The 16,854-nt window shown below is 37.4% G+C and overlaps 1 protein-coding gene across 1 annotated transcript; it reads left to right on the forward strand.

Annotated features, from left to right (window-relative positions):
• The first annotated feature begins 587 nt into the window (after window positions 1-587).
• On the forward strand, window positions 588-1,004 carry LOC127193144 (40S ribosomal protein S25-like). The gene has a single exon (XM_051150474.1). The coding sequence runs from the start codon at window positions 627-629 to the stop codon at window positions 1,002-1,004; it is 378 nt and encodes a 125-aa protein (XP_051006431.1). The 5' UTR covers window positions 588-626.
• The last annotated feature ends 15,850 nt before the right edge of the window (window positions 1,005-16,854 follow it).

Genomic DNA, 16,854 nt, shown 5'->3' on the forward strand with positions numbered 1-16,854 from the left:
CCCTTATGATATTATACATAAATGTTCTCAATAAAATACTTCAAGTCAAATAGGAAACACATCAAAACGTTTATCTGTACCAAGCTGATTCAGCCCAGAAATGCAGGCATAGTTCTACATGTGTAAATCTTCCCAGATCTAGCCAATGGTCAGAATATTCTCCACAGTTGAGTGGAGAGTGTGATACGACTTTCTCACGTACTCTGGTGCCTCACATTTGACCATGTCCCCTGGAGGGGGAGACCTGGTGGCACTCAGAGGAAGGAGAGCAAGTAGCCAAGAAGAGACTTGATACCCTATGAGAATATACAGGGGGACGTAATCCCCCTCAGGAACAGTCATAGGGGAGGGGAATAATGGGAAAATGGGGGGGGGGAGGAATGGGAGGATACAAGGGATGGGATAAACATTGAGATGTAACAAGAATAAATTAATAAAAAAAAAAAAAGGAAAAAAAAAATAAATGTAATCCATCACATGAACAGACTGAAAGAAAAAACATGAGATCATCCCATTTGATACAGAAAAGGCATTTGGTAAAATACAACATTTTTTTTCATCAAAAAAAAATTTTTCCGACATCTTAGTGAGGCTGCAGTGGTTGTCGCCACTCTCCTAACTTCTCCATGCCGCCCAAGGATGACAAGAAGAAGAAAGATGCTGGAAAGTCGGCCAAAAAAGACAAAGACCCATTAAATAAGTCTGGTGGCAAGGCCAAAAAGAAGAAGTGGTCCAAAGGCAAAGTTTGGGACAAGCTCAGCAATTTAGTCCTGTTTAACAAAGCCATATATGACAAACTCCATAAGGAAGTTCCCAACTATAAGCTTATTACTCCAGCTGTGGTCTCTGAGAGACTGAAAATCCATGGCTCCTTGGCCAGGGCAGCCCTTCAGGAGCTACTTAGTAAAGGACTTATCAAGCTGGTTTTGAAGCACAGAGTCCAAGTAATTTACACAAGAAACACAAAGGGTGGATATGCCCCAGATGCCGGTGAAAATGCATAAGCAGGCTAAATCAGCTGTACATTTGGGAAAATAAAACTTTATTTAAAAAATTCCTGGTATAACTAGAGATAAAAGGGACATATGTTAAGAAGAGGCAATAGAATACCAGTTGCAGAGAGTCAAGAGTGTGAGCCTTTCCCCTCTCAGTGCTCCGACCCCATCTGGTTTGATCACGTGAACACCTGTGGCCTTTACAATCCTTGAAGGCCATCTTTCACATAGCTCCCTGAAGCCTGAGCTTAGAGTGAACAGTAAAAGTCTTAGGAGAGATGAAACTCTTTATTCTTCTTCCTCTTTTTCTTTGTACCATAATAAACTGTGTTCTGGTCATTCTTTCTTTCTGTGTGTGTGTGTGTGTGTGTGTGTGTGTGTGTGTGTGTGTGTGTGTGTGTGTGTTTAATTTCACTCTAAACACAAACAAACAAACAAAAAGTGTATGATACTCATTGTTTTGTCTTATTTTGAAGCACTAGAAGAAAGCAATTATTAATACCTGAATGAGACTTAAATGTGGTCAACAAAAGCAAGACTCCAAAGGTGGGATTATACCACAGAAAAAGTCTGCCATGCAGGTAAAGAAACACTCAGGAGAAGAAAAAAATCTACTTATAAAATAGAAGAAAATGTCAAATATTCATAAAAAATATTTAAAGAAAAGTTGAGTTATCCAATGCAAATCAAATAACACAAGTGGTCAGAATATTTTTCAAAAGAATAAAAACATATGTACAATAAATTTATGGAAAACTGACTACTAGTTTTAGGTATAAGGAAATGCAATCCACTAACATTATGCTGAAATTCCATTTAACTACAGTTAAGAAGTCTACTCTAAATAAAAATAAGTAAAAATTTAAAAACACTAATTAAAAACAAAAGAAAATATGATTCAGCAAAGGTGGTCATGTACCCAAAATAAATTAATTAATTTACAAAACACTGTGTATCTATGCTTAGTGATGTACAATCCCCAATAACTCTTTAGGACACCTAGATGCCTATTAGCAGATGAACTGATGAAGAATCCATGATCCGTACATACAACTATGTAGCACACAACATTCATTTTTAAATGAAAGGAAGATGAATTTCTGTCCAAGAAATATATGCAGACAGTTTTACAGTGTTTTGGAAAGTTGTAACGAACATTTAGAAGTTTGAATATGTCATATCAATGTGCAAAAATTTAAATTATGTTCTAAAAAGCAGGAAATGTTGGCAGCAATAAAGCTTATTTTTAGCCTGTCAACACTGGCTTCAGTATGGTTTAGTTGGCAATGCCTACACACTCCTTAGTTACACAGTAAAATAAACACATACTAAATGTGTTTAGTTATATTATAATCTCTAAAATAAAACAAAATTACTTTAAAATTATACTTTCGATGTCTCATTTAAATTTTTTGGCCAAATTGTATTAGCAAGTTTTGTCCTGAAAAAATAAAACCAACAATTCATTATTTAAACAAAACAAAAGAAAACAAAAAACAGAATAGTGCAAGTAGACTATAAAAACATATTCTTTACAGAAGATCGATGACTATTAAGGGTACTTACATAAATAACCTTTACACTAATATAAGCCTTGAAGCTTACATTTACAATACGTAAATCTTGGTTGGTGGTTGCTTGGTTGCTTGGTTGTTTTGTTGTTTGATTGGTTTGTTTTGACACAGGATTTCTCTGCATAACCTTTGCTGTTCAGGAATTCACTTTGTAGAACAGGCTTGGTTTGAACTCAAGAGACTCCCGTGCTAACTCCCAAGTGCTGGGATTAAAGCCATATGCAATAACACCTGGCAAGTAAATCTTAACAAATTAAAATTACATTTTATCTTCATTGGCTACCTTTCAAGTATTCAGTATCACAAAGGACTACTGACTATTGAAGAATACATGTATGGAATCTTTTATGCAATTACGCATGTTTCTAAGCGAGAACTTGTTATTCTGAGAAATTTTGTTGCTGTGACAAATAGTGTGATGTGGGCATTTATGAAGGAATAAAAAATGTTTTGGTTCAAAGCTTGAGGTTTCAATTCAACTTTCCTTAGTCCATAATTTTGTGTCTCTAGTAAGATATAACACTAATACTATAGGTTCATGTAAAAGAATGGGTCACTTTCATTACTGCCAGAGATTCTGACTCAAAGTAATAAATATATACAATTTTTACAAAGGTAGGTGACAGTGGATGAAATGAAATAAAAGCTTTCCTCTAATGTCCCCATGCATTTACCCATATGTGAACACACACACACACACACACACACACACACACACACACACACACACACACACACCTCAAATCAATGAAGTGAAATCTTCAAACTTGCTATAGGCAAGTATACGGGCTATAGGCTAAGTAATGGGGCTTAGGTAAAAAACATAAAGTTTGTTTGAGTATTAAGTACAATTAAATGTGACAATGTATGCAAAATGTGCCCTATATAATAGAACTCTAACTGACTTTTGTATAATTCCATTTGTGATATCTAACGGAATTTTAAATATTCAATTGCTCAGTGAAAGAGAAGTTAGAAATTTATATTTAAGTTCTCATTGTCACATGATATTGCATATAATATTTATATTCATGATAATCTATGACTGAAAACCTAAAGCCTCTATGCAAATATGACATGTCAAAGATTCTTTACTGGAGGGAAGTCAAGTCTGCTGAAGGCTCTGATACTAAAAGTTTCTATCATAACACTAATGCTGAAGATAATCTAATGTGCACTGTTTTATTATCATCAACAATTCTACTTGGTCAAAATAAGAGGTCTAGACTTGAAATTTGTCCCGACACGCCAGACAATCAACTGGGACCCTCAGACCCCTAGGGAGAGAATGGGGAACAAAAGACGGTAAGAACGGACAGCAAGTCAAGGAGTCTGATCAAGTTGACAAAATTTTATTTTCTCAGGAGGCTGAGTGGGGTGATCCGGGTAGGCGATTTTCGCAAGATATCAGGAAGTCAGGAAGTTTGGCAGGGCAAGGGCCCGTGTGGTTCTGGGGCTGGGTGGAATTGTTAGGCATCTGGAACCACAAGGTGTTATCTATAGACTTTGTTTCGCTCATCCTCTGAAGGCCTCTGTAATTCCGGGAATACTGAGAACCTTGAGAGAGGGGAAGAGGTTACAAGGCAGCCTTCTGAAATGTACCCTAAGGCAAGGAGGGAAAGAGGTCACAAGGCAGCCTGCCCCAGGTCCACTCAATGTATTATGCCAAGGTCCAAGATGCTTGCCGGCTATGGTCTCGGTTCCCCACAGAGATTTATAACAGGATAGGATAAGCATGCATACATAAAATTTATAAACAGTTAATGAGAAAGTGCTTAGCTGTAAAAACAATGCATGACTGGCTTTACTTGGAGATAATCAATATGGGTTTGGAAGTGGTGAAGTGGAAATTTATCATATTTACTGCCAATTCATCTTGTTAAAAGTGGCCTGTTGATAACCTGAAGTAAAGCCATGCCCTCGCAATTAACATGCGTTTAACTGTGGCTACAGGAATGCGCTAAGTAGTTCAATTGAATGATAACAAAATAACATAAATTAACTGGTCTAATTTCCAGTAAAAGCATAGCTAACATGTATCTGTCTTTATTGGAAGAATTATATTTACTAAGTGCTCAGGACTTTTCATCCCATAATATATGCAATTGTGTTAGTTTATATAACCCTTAAGCTAAGTACAATAAATATTCGAGGAGTTGATTAAGGTCAAATGTCACTCATTGTAGCTATTACTATTTAACCTGTGACCTAACTACATGTACTAAGCTTGACTTAATGGGTTTAAACTTACAACAAAGTGATAGCACTGACTGGCCATACACAAGTAAACAAATTATAATATTCACCATTAGAGTCTTCGTGAAGCAAGCTGCATTCTAGTATTTGAGAGGAACTGTCAGTGGAATAGATTCAACCAGGTATGAGATTCACTAAATATCTCAGGAATGTAACTGTGTCCATAGGGTCCTTGGGGCTGTATAAGACGACACATATTCAATTTCTAGATTTTATGGCTATATGTTGTGGGACTTTTAGAGGGCTGTAAGTATTTGTGTAATTATGTGTTCTATTAAGTATACAAAATAGATATGTTCCTATATGTAAAATTTAGGACATTTCTTTTCTTTTTTAGAGTGTTTTCAAGTTTACAATTAATTACCCAATGTTTTCTTCATTCTTTTGTCCTCGCACATTGTTCCCTGGATATTAACTTATTATTAACATAAATGTAGGATGCTACATTTGTTAATCTTGATGAAGCAGTTTAACAATTATCGTATGAGGGCTGCAATTTTCACAAATGTATTATAATCGAGCATATTTTCACGGTTGGGCAATAATACCTATCTACTGACCATTGTAATGTGATACAAGTGGTTTCACAGCCCTGCACTTTCCCTCTTGTTTAACTAGTCATCCTTTTCCCTTTGCATCTCTAACACCTGCTGTTCTTTTATTTTCTCTATATATTTTTATTCGTTCTAAAATGTCATACATTTAGAATGATAAAAATTATAATTTCTCATACACAGTTTTATTTTTTAATTACCACTGTGCATGCAAAATTTCTGTTTACCATTTGTGTGGCTTTGGTATTGATTGTTCATTCAATTTTTTTTTTTTTTGCTTTTATATTATCATGTATAGATTCAGGCTTTATGATAACCTGTTACAAAGCTAAAATTGGCCTTGAACTTTAGTTATTATTATCTGAATGACTATTTGTTTTCTAAGGAATGAAAAAAAGGATGTGAATTTTGATAGGATGAAAAGTGAGGAGGATTTCATAATACTAGGGGACACAGAAATTTTGATCAAAATATTTCAATGAAAAAAGTCAGTTTTCAGTAAAAGAAAAATAGAAAAATATTTTAACACATAAACAAGAATGAACTGTAATTTAAATTAAATTTTAGAATGCATTTACAAATCTGTCAAATTATAGTATAGCAATTGCTAAATAATTTAAATAAGTCAAAACATTAACAAATCATAACATTAAATAAATAACTTGAAATTATGAAATCAGTGTTTTACATATAATAATAATAATAATAATAATAATAATAATAATAATAATAATAATAATAATAATAATAATAGATTTATTTTTTCTAAAAAGGGTTAAGAAAGCAGAGCAGCATTGTTTGGCCAACCCTGAAGTGTTCAAGAAAGTCTTAATAACTTTGTAGTTTTTATAACAACATAGAAAGCAAATTTCTCACAGGAAAACATTTACAGAAGTCTTTTGAAGCATAGACTTTACACACATTGGCAAGATTTTCATTTTTCCATTCCAACACATTATCAGATAGCTTTCTTGGAACAAGAAAGCAAGCAAGTGTTTCTTCTTCATCTTATTTTTAATTATAAGAACACGCTTAAGGTTCTTAATCATTATTTTCCTCTTGTTCCTAATATTTTATTAATGACAAGTTATCTATGTTAAATTTTGTGAAAGTACTATTTATTTAGAAATTTTATTCAAAATAAAGGCTCCATTTATTTAAATTCACTCTACTAAACACTCAAAACTATAGTTGTAGAGAAAATTGTAAGGCATAAACACTGTGTGTAATTTTATAAATATCACATTATTAATTAATTTGGGTAATTTAGAAATAAACTAATTTTTAACAAGGTCATGGTATGGCTAAAATAGATTTCCTAATAAATATTTCAAAAGAAATGATAATAATTTTTAGTTTTTTGTTTAATAAAAGCTAAATTTGTTGTTATATCATTGGTAAAACTTATAACATTAATGAGATGACACTATTTAAAGTCAGGAGAATGGGGAAATAGAAGGATTCAGAGGGTCCTAGAAACCTACAAGAGAACATCATGATGGGCAGATCTGGACCCAGGGGTTCTGCTTAAGCTACTGCTCCAACCAAGGACAATACTTGTAGTAAACATCAGACTCCTTCTCAGATCTAGCCAATGGTCAAGAAATTCTCCACAGTTGAGTGGAGAATGGGGACTGACTTGAACATGAACTCTGGTGCCACATATTTGACCACTTCCCTGCAGTCAAAAGAATAAACAGGCTACCAAGATGAGACTTGATAGCCTATGACCATATAGTGGTGGAGGAGATCCCCCTCTGTTACTGACAGAGGGGAAGGGATTAGGGGGAAAGCAGGAGGGACAGAGGAATGGGAGGATACAAGTGATGGGATAACAATTTAGATGTAATCTGAATAAGTTAATTATATAATTTAAAATATTAAATAAAAAAGAAAATAAAGTCTTCTGTATAATTGAAATTTTTAAATCAGTTTATTGGTTTTTATTTCTTCAAATATTTGTCACTACTTTATAGTAAAGGACTATAAACATATTTTGACATGCTTAATATCCATCCGTGTGTATGTAATGTCAAAAATTAGAAAGAGCAAGTTATTTTGAGGTTTGTAATTAAGCAATTTTTATCCTTTCTGAACTGGTGTGAGCAGTGAAATCTAGTAAGGGTCTTTCCATGTAGAATGCTGCTGTTACCTCAGTACCAGAGGACTATCAGTCAAGAAGAAACTTCAAAGAGGATTTTCTAAGAGTTTCATTGGTGTAATTATGTGGGGTTGCAGGGTGTTCATAATAGTCTCTTACAACAGTTTTGTTTTCCTAAGCAGCCACATATATACTAAGTTTACATTCTAAAGTAATTGTGTCAAGGATGTTGGCTTAAAAAATTAGAAATATATTAGCATTGCTTTTAGTCACATTATGTTACTTTTCTCTTCAGAAGAAGAGATGACATGACAAAAGCCCTCCTCTAAAGGACGAAAAAATGGAAATTTCCACAGCCAGAGCTAGGTTACATTATTTTAATAGTCACATTTGCTTTTCTTTTTGTCTCAAGATAACAGAGCAGAATAACTAGGGCAATAATTCATAACTTTCGAGGATCCAAGATGGCGGCGAGCAGTGTGGACCGTGTTTGGAGGCTCCAGTGAACAATTCAGGGATTTGCACAGATTTCTGAGCCAGGAACACCGAGGTCCGAACATCACGGCAGCGGGAGTGCTCCACGGTTCGGAGGGACCAGGGTGCGGAAGACTTGCGTGCCCCTGCACACAGGAGGAGCGTGGATTTTCTCTGATCGGAGTGGCAGCGGCAGAGGCAGCAGCACCAGCGGCACCAGCAGCGGTGGCTGAGGTTTGCAGCTCATAACCTTCCGGTGGAGGTGATTGGTGTGGTGGCTGGTGGGAATTGCTGCGGGAGAGGGGACTTGGGGCAGGATTTGGGTCGCATGGAGCCTTCGGACCCAGACTAGACTCGGCGGACAGTTCGGCCCCAGAGTCCCGGGTACTGGCCCAGCCCAGCAAGCAATTCTACCCAAGGCACTAACTCAGCTTCGGCCACAGCTCCCCTGCTGTGGCGCAGGCTTAGTTGAGCCCACAGCTCCACACTAGGCAGCACCTCAGCTCAGCGGCAGCTCCCCTGAGGTGACACAGTCTGGGCGGAGCACTTGGTACCAACACAGGCGCTAACTCAGAGCAGCCACAGTTCTCCTGCTGTGGTGCAGGCTTGGCTGAGCACTCAGTTCCACCCTAGGCGCCACCTCAGCTCAGTGGCAGCACCCCTGTGGTGACACAGTCTGGGCGGAGCACTTGGTTCCAACACAGGCGCTAACTCAGAGCAGCCACAGTTCTCCTGCTGTGGCGCAGGCTTGGTGGCGTGCTCAGTTCCATCCTAGGCACCACCTCAGCTCAGCGGCAGCTCCCCTGCGGTGACACAGTCTGGGCAGAGCACTTGGTCCACCACTGGCGCTAACTCAGAGCAGCCGCAGCTCTCCTGCTGTGGCGCAGGCTGGACAGAGTGCTCGGTTCTACCAGCTCTAAGACTCTGGTTGGACACAGTGTGCAGTTTGAATCCAGAATTCCTGGCTGAGATTGGTGGTTAGTTCGGGCCCTGAGTCAATAACTGACCACAGCACGCACTTTGGGCCAAAAGGCCCTAGTGGAGCTTGGTGCGTAGTCCCAGCCCAAAAATTCTGGCTGGACCCTGTGTGCATTTTGAGCCCAGATCCCTAGCTAAGCTTGGCAGATGGTTCAGGCCCTGAGAATCTAGCTGAGTTCAGCCCGTGGTTTGGGCCCAGTGTTCCTGGCTGGATTTGGCAGGGAACACAGAAGGCTGTGGATACCTTGGCCTGACGCAACGCTCATTCAGAGACCCAGAACAATTGCAGGATCCACAGAACAGGGGGGCTGAAGATCACTGGCTGTGAGAGACCAGAAGAACAGGGCTAACCTCCTAACATCCACACCAGTGAAGCTTTGAGCTCGCAGCCTAGGGAAATCGTGAGAAAATAAGTGAATCTATCGTCAGACACCCTCCATCCAACTCTGGAAGCTACCCAATAAAACAAAGACGGCAAGATGTCTAAAGGACAACGGAAAAGCATACGCAAAAAACCCCAAAACAACATGGCGTCTCCAGTTTCCAGCTATCCCAAAGAAAACAACCCAGAGAACTCAAATACAATGGAAATACAAGAAAATGACCTCAAATCCTTAGTAATGAGGATGATAATGGAGGAAACAAATAAAATTCGTAATCAAATGCAGGAAGACGCAGAAAACAGGTGAGAGACATAAAAGAAGCACATAGAGTGGAACTGGAAAAATTGCAGGAAAAGGCAAACAACCAGATGAAAGAAATAAATAAAACGGTTCAAGCTCTGAAGACCTATAAGGAGGCAATGGAAGAAACTCAGGAATATACAAAAAATCAGATGAAAGAAATCAAAAAATCAGTTCAAGATCTGAAAATGAAAATGGATTCAATGATAAACACACAGACAGAAGAAAAACGAGAACGTGAGACCTCAGAGAAGAAGGCGAGCAACACAGAGGTGAGCTTTTTTAACAGAATCCAAGAGATGGAAGAACGAATCTCAGGGCTAGAAGATACAATTACAGATATTGAATCAACCATTAAAGAAAATGCCAAATCTGGAAAACTCCTGACACAAAACATCCAAGAAATTAAGGACACCATGAAAAGAAGAAATCTGAGGATAATAGGCATTGAAGAAAGAGAAGACATCAGACTCCAGGGCCCAGAAACTATTCTCAACAAAATCATAGAAGAAAACTTCCCCAATCTAAAGAAAGAAATGCCTATAAACATACAATTGGCCTACAGAACACCAAATAGAATTGACCAGAAAAGAAAAACTGCCTGCCACATAATAATCAAAACACAAAACATGCAGAACAAAGAAAAAATATTAAAAGCTGCAAGGGAAAAGGGCCAAATAACATTTAATGGTAAACCTATCAGAATTACACCCGACTTCTCAGCAGAGACCATAAAAGCCAGAAGGGCCTGAACAGAGATCCTGCAAACCCTAAGAGACCACAGATGCCAGGCCAGACTACTTTACCCAGCAAAATTATCAATAACCATTGATGGAGAAAACAAAATATTCCATGACAAAAACAAATTCAAACAGTACCTATCCACAAACCCAGCTTTACAGAAGGTACTAGAAGGAAAACTCCATCCCAAAGGGTCAAGCTACAACCAAAACTACCCAGGAAATAGATAACTATCCCATGGCAAAAACACAACTACACAAACGCTCGACTGGAAACAACATCAAAATTAAGACTCTTACAGTCACTGGTCATTAATATCTCTCAACATCAATGGCCTCAATTCTCCAATAAAAAGACACAGACTAACTGAATGGGTACATAAACAAGATCCAACATTCTTCTGCATCCAAGAAACACATCTAACCCATAATGAAAGGCATTACCTCAGGGTAAGAGGTTGGAAAAAATATTCCAAGCAAATGGTCACAAGAAGCAAGCAGGCGTAGCCATTTTAGTATCGAACAAAATAGGCTTTCAACCAAAATTAATCAAAAGGGATGAGGAAGGACACTTCATACTCATCAAAGGTAAAGTCAACCAAGATGACATCACAATTCTGAACATCTATGCTCCCAATACAAGGGCACCCACATTTGTAAAAGATCTCCTAAAAAAGCTTAAACCACACATCGATCCCCACACAATAATAGTGGGAGACTTCAACACCCCACTCTCACTGAAGGATAAGTCATTGAAACAGAAACTAAGCAGAGAAATATCATCATTAACCAATACCATGGGCCAAATGGATCTCACAGATATCTATAGAACCTTTCACCCAAACAAGAAAGAATACACCTTCTTCTCTGCACCCCATGGAACCTTCTCCAAAATTGATCACATCGTAGGTCACAAAGCAAGCCTCAATAGATACAAGAGGATTGAAATAATACCTTGTATCCTATCAGATCACCATGCCCTTAGGCTGCAATTCAACAACAACAAAAATAACAAAAAGCCTACACGTACGTGGAAACTAAACAACTCTCTGCTAAATGACACCTGGGTCAGGGAAGAAATAAAGAAAGAAATCAAGGAGTTTCTGAAATTCAATGAAAATGAAGAAACAACATACCCAAATTTATGGGATACATTGAAAGCAATGCTAAGAGGAAAATTTATAGCACTAAGTGCCTTTAAAAAGAAATTGGAAACATCGCACATAAGCATCTTAACAACACAACTGGAAGCCCTAGAAAAAAAAGAAGCAGAAACACCCAAGAGGAGTAGACACCTGGAAATAATCAAACTCAGGGCTGAAATTAACAAATTAGAAACTAAGAAAACAGTCCAAGGAATCAACAAAACCAAAAGCTGGTTCTTTGAGAAAATCAACAAGATAGACAGTTAGTTAGCCAAACTAACTAAAAGGCAGAGAGACAGTATTGAAATCAACAAAATCAGAAATGAAAAGGGAGACATGACAACAGACACTGAAGAAATTCAAAGAACCATAAGATCCTACTTTGAAGGCATATACGCCACAAAATTTGAAAATCTAAGGGAAATGGACAATTTTCTTGATCAATTTCACTTGCCAAATTTGAATGAAGAACAGATAAACAAGCTAAATAGTCCCATTTCCCCTACAGAAATAAAAGCAATCATCGATGGTCTCCCAACCAAAAAAAGCCCAGGGCCAGATGGTTTCAGTGCAGAATTCTACCAGACCTTCAAGGGCGAGCTAATACCGATACTCTTCAAGCTACTCCAAAAGATAGAAATGGATGGAAAATTACCAAATTCATTCTATGAGGCCATAGTCTCATTGATACCTAAACCTCACAAAGACTCAACAACAGAAGAGAATTTCAGACCAATTTCTCTTATGAACATAGATGCCAAAATACTAAATAAAATACTTGCAAAACGAATACAGGAACACATCAAAGATATCATTCATCATGACCAAGTAGGCTTCATTCCAGGCATGCAGGGATGGTTTAATATACGGAAATCCATCAATGTAATCCACCATATAAACAAACTGAAAATAAAAAAACCACATGATCATCTCCCTGGATGCAGAGAAAACATTTGATAAAATTCAACACCCATTGATGTTTAAAGTTTTAGAGAGATTGGGGATACAAGGCACTTTCCTCAACATAATAAAGGCTATATACAGCAAGCCAATAGCCAAAATCAAAGTAAATGGTGAGATACTCAAGGAAATTCCTCTAAAATCGGGAACAAGTCAATCTCTTCAATATAGTACTCGAAGTTCTAGCCAGAGCAATAAGACAACAAAAGGAGATCAAGGGTATCCAAATGGGAAAGGAGGAAGTCAAATTATCCCTATTTGCAGATGATATGATAGTGTACATAAGTGACCTTCAAAATTCCACCAGAGAACTCCTAAAGCTGATAAACACCTTCAGCAAATTGGCTGGATACAAAATTAACTCAAAAAAGTCTGTAGCCTTTCTATACACAAATGACAAGCTTGCAGAGGAAGAAATTAGGAAAACCACACCCTTCACATTAGCCACAAGCAATATAAAATATCTAGGAGTTACCCTAACTAAGCAAGTGAAGGACTTGTTGGAAAAAAATTTCAAAACTCTGAAGAAAGAGATTGAAGATGACCTGAGAAGATGGCATGATCTTCCTTGCTCATGGATCGGGAGAATTAACATAGTAAAAATGGCCATCCTACCAAAAGCAATCTACAGATTCAATGCAATCCCTATCAAAATACCTACACAATTTTTTAAAGACATTGAAAGTTCAATTCTGAACTTCATATGGAAAAACAAAAAACCCAGAATAGCTAAAACAATCTTGTACAATAAAAGGTGCTCCAGAGGAATCTCCATACCTGATTTCAAACTGTACTATAAAGCAGTAGTAATTAAAACAGCATGGTACTGGCACAGCACCAGGCTGGTTGATCAGTGGAATCGAATCGAAGACCCAGATATGAATCCACACACATATGGTCACTTGATTTTTGACAAAGAAGCCAAATCCATTCAATGGAAAAGGATAGCATCTTCAACAAATGGTGCTGGTCTAACTGGAGGTCTATGTGTAAAAAAATGCAACTGGACCCATATTTGTCACCTTGCACAAAACTCAAATCCAAGTGGATTAAAGACCTCAACACAAAACCAGAGACACTAAGCCACTTAGAGGAAAAAATGGGAAAGAGCCTGGAACATATTGGCACAGGAGACAACTTCCTGAACAGAACACCAGTGACCCAGGCCTTAATGTCAACCATTAATAAATGGGACCTCATGAGGCTGAGAAGCTTCTGTAAGGCAGGAGACACTGTCAAGAGAACAAAGCGACAGCCTACAGACTTGGAAAAAATCTTCACCAACCCTACATCTGACAAAGGTCTAATATCCAAAATATATAAATAACTCAAGAAATTAAACACCACCAAACCGAATAACCCAACTGAGAAATGGGGCTTGGAACTAAACAGAGAATTCTCAACAGAGGAATATCAAATGGCTGAGAAACACTTAAAGAAATGCTCAACCTCCTTAGTCATCAGGGAAATGCAAATCAAAACAACTCTGAGATTCCATCTTACACCCATCAGAATGGCTAAGATCAAAAACTCAAGCGACACCACATGCTGGCGAGGATGTGGGGAGAGAGGAACACTCCTTCATTGCTGGTGGGAATGTAAACTAGTACAGCCACTTTGGAAATCTATCTGGTGCTATCTCAGAAAAATGGGAATAGGGCTTCCTCAAGACCCAGCTATTCCACTCCTTGGAATATACCCAGAAGATGCTCCAGCACACAACAAGAAAATTTGCTCAACCATGTTCATAGCAGTCTTATTCATAATAGCCAGAACATGGAAACAGCCTAAGTGTCCCTCAGTAGAAGAGCGGATAAAGAAACTGTGGTACATATACACTATGGAATACTACTCAGCTATTAAAAACAAGGAATTCCCGAAATTTGTGGATAAATGGATTGAGCTAGAAATGATCATAATGAGTGAGTTAACCCAGAAGCAGAAAGAATCAAATGGTATATACTCACTTATGTCTGCATACTAGCCCAAGGGGCATGTCTCACGAAAGCCTTCACTTACCAGGAAACTGGGACAGAGGGGAAGGCATCCTATTGGGACTCTAAATGAGAGACGCATGGGAGAATAGCAAAATAAAAGGATACAGAGGGTCCTAGAAACCTACAAGTAGAAAAATATGATAGGCAGATTTGGGTCCAGGGGTCCCGCTCAAACTAAGGCACCAGCCAAGGACAATACAGGAGGTAAACTTTAAGCCCCTTCCCAGATCTAGTCAATGGTCAGAATATTCTCCACAGTTAAGTGGAGAGTGTGATATGACTTTCTCACGTACTATGGTGCCTCACATTTGACCATGTCCCCTGGAGGGGGAGACCTGGTGACACTCAGAGGAAGGACAGCAGGTAGCCAAGAAGAGACTTGATACCCTATGAGAATATATAGGGGGAGGTGATCCCCCTCAGGAACAGTCATAGGGGAGGGGAATAATGGGAAAATGTGGGGGGGGGGAGGAATGGGAGGATACAAGGGATGGGATAAACATTGAGATGTAACAAGAATAAATTAATAAAAAAAAAAAAAAAGAATTCATAGCTTTCTTTCCAAAAATGTAATCTCTTTACGGCACAGTAGAACTAGGTTTAGCAGGTGAAATACTTGAGTTGCTTAAAGAGGTTAACCATTAACAATTTTTACATAGGGGTTATTTGTAAAATGATCAGACTGGAGAGAGATGTAAACATACCTGCCAGTTTATCTGAGCTAGACGTTTTTTTTTTTTATTTACTCTAATACTAGAAAAAGTATGTCTAAGTGTGTTGACAGGTGACTTTAACTTTATTGTATAAAACGTGGAGGTTAATATGTGACATACTCTAGAATAGCCTCTGTCAATTTGAGAAACTGCTTTAAGAAATTACAAGAATAAAATACAATAGGAGAAACAAATAGTTACTGTCAATGCCTTCACTCTTTTTATGACCAATGACCCTAAAACTTTCAAAGTTCATGAGATTGTCTTTTACCAGAATCAGGCCTTCTGATTTATCAAGTATAAGTATTGTCTGAATGCCACATATATTACAATTGAATAATTATTGTAATTTGTTAAATAATTTGTAAGGGTCCCAAGATCATATATGAGGCAAAAATCTTAAGCTTTTAAAACAAATGTCATGATCTCAGATGTTCTAATATATTTTGCATTTGTTTATTCTGCTTAAGGAAAATCTCTGTCCTTAGCTTTCTGGCTTAGCTTTCAATCTTCTTCATATTGTTGTTTTCCATGGTTAACAGAAAGCAGAAACATATTTTTAATGTTTAATTCTTAAATTATATGTAAACGTAGCTAATGGGTAGAGTGTGTTTTTCAAGTAGAAATAAGTTCCTATGTTTGATTTCAAGCATAAAAAGAATTCCTCTGAAGATAAAAATGAAAATATAAGTACAATTTTCATAATATTCATTGCTTAAAACTGATCAATTTAATAGCAAAACAAGGTGACTTGGTTTTAAATGTCTAGGAGTATGAAAGTAAACTAAGTATTTCAAGAAATGAAAAAATGAAATTCTATCTAAGTCAAACACAAATTATGAGTTTGAATTAGGGCCCACTGAATGACTGTGAAATATAATTTGACACAATTTTAGTACTTATATCCATAATTCTCTCTGTTCATGCAAATCCTGATTTAATCATCAATATCAAACAGAGACTTTTCAAGTGTATATGACATTAACATTGTAGGATAGTATCCAGTGTGAGCAAGAGGATTTCCAGTGCAAAAAATGGATTGAATGACAGACAACAGCAAAGGGTACAGTGGCTGTGAGGTTATGGATAAGACTATGCTCCCTTAGCTACAGTGCTCACTTTCTTTCTGGTCATGATGACTGAAGTTCCTTTTCTTCACACATTCAGCTGCTGCCAGAAGTTAGAGATCATAATTTCTGTAGTACATTGTGTTTCAAGTTATGTTTCAAGTCACAGAAACCTTGACATATAATTCATAAATCTCATACCATTTGGACTTCATGGAACATTAATCCTACTCGTTAGGGAAAACTCTCTAAGTTAATGAAATTTTTGAATAGAGACTAAAATTTGCTTTTAGCCTTTAACAAAATAATTTTTCTTGGAGAAGAAACAAGAACGCAGTGATGTAAACTGATACAGCCCATCCACCAATGATTGTAGCACACGTAACTTTGAGTAACAAAATGCAAGACAAGAAACCCTGGGAAACTTGCTACTGCTTAGCGTTCAGCTTACAAATACTGACAGCATCATTAGTTCCTTTTAACTCTTTTTGTGTCTTTGTATGTCTTAGTTTTTGACCTCTATGAGATAGTGTTCTGGATATACAAACAAATAATTTACACTTTTTAATCATCAAACTACTTAAAAAGGTACATGGTCCCTGCAAGTTTTGAAACAT

This window comes from Acomys russatus, chromosome 8 (genome assembly GCF_903995435.1).
Source record: "Acomys russatus chromosome 8, mAcoRus1.1, whole genome shotgun sequence".
NCBI classification, from domain to species: Eukaryota; Metazoa; Chordata; class Mammalia; order Rodentia; family Muridae; genus Acomys; species Acomys russatus.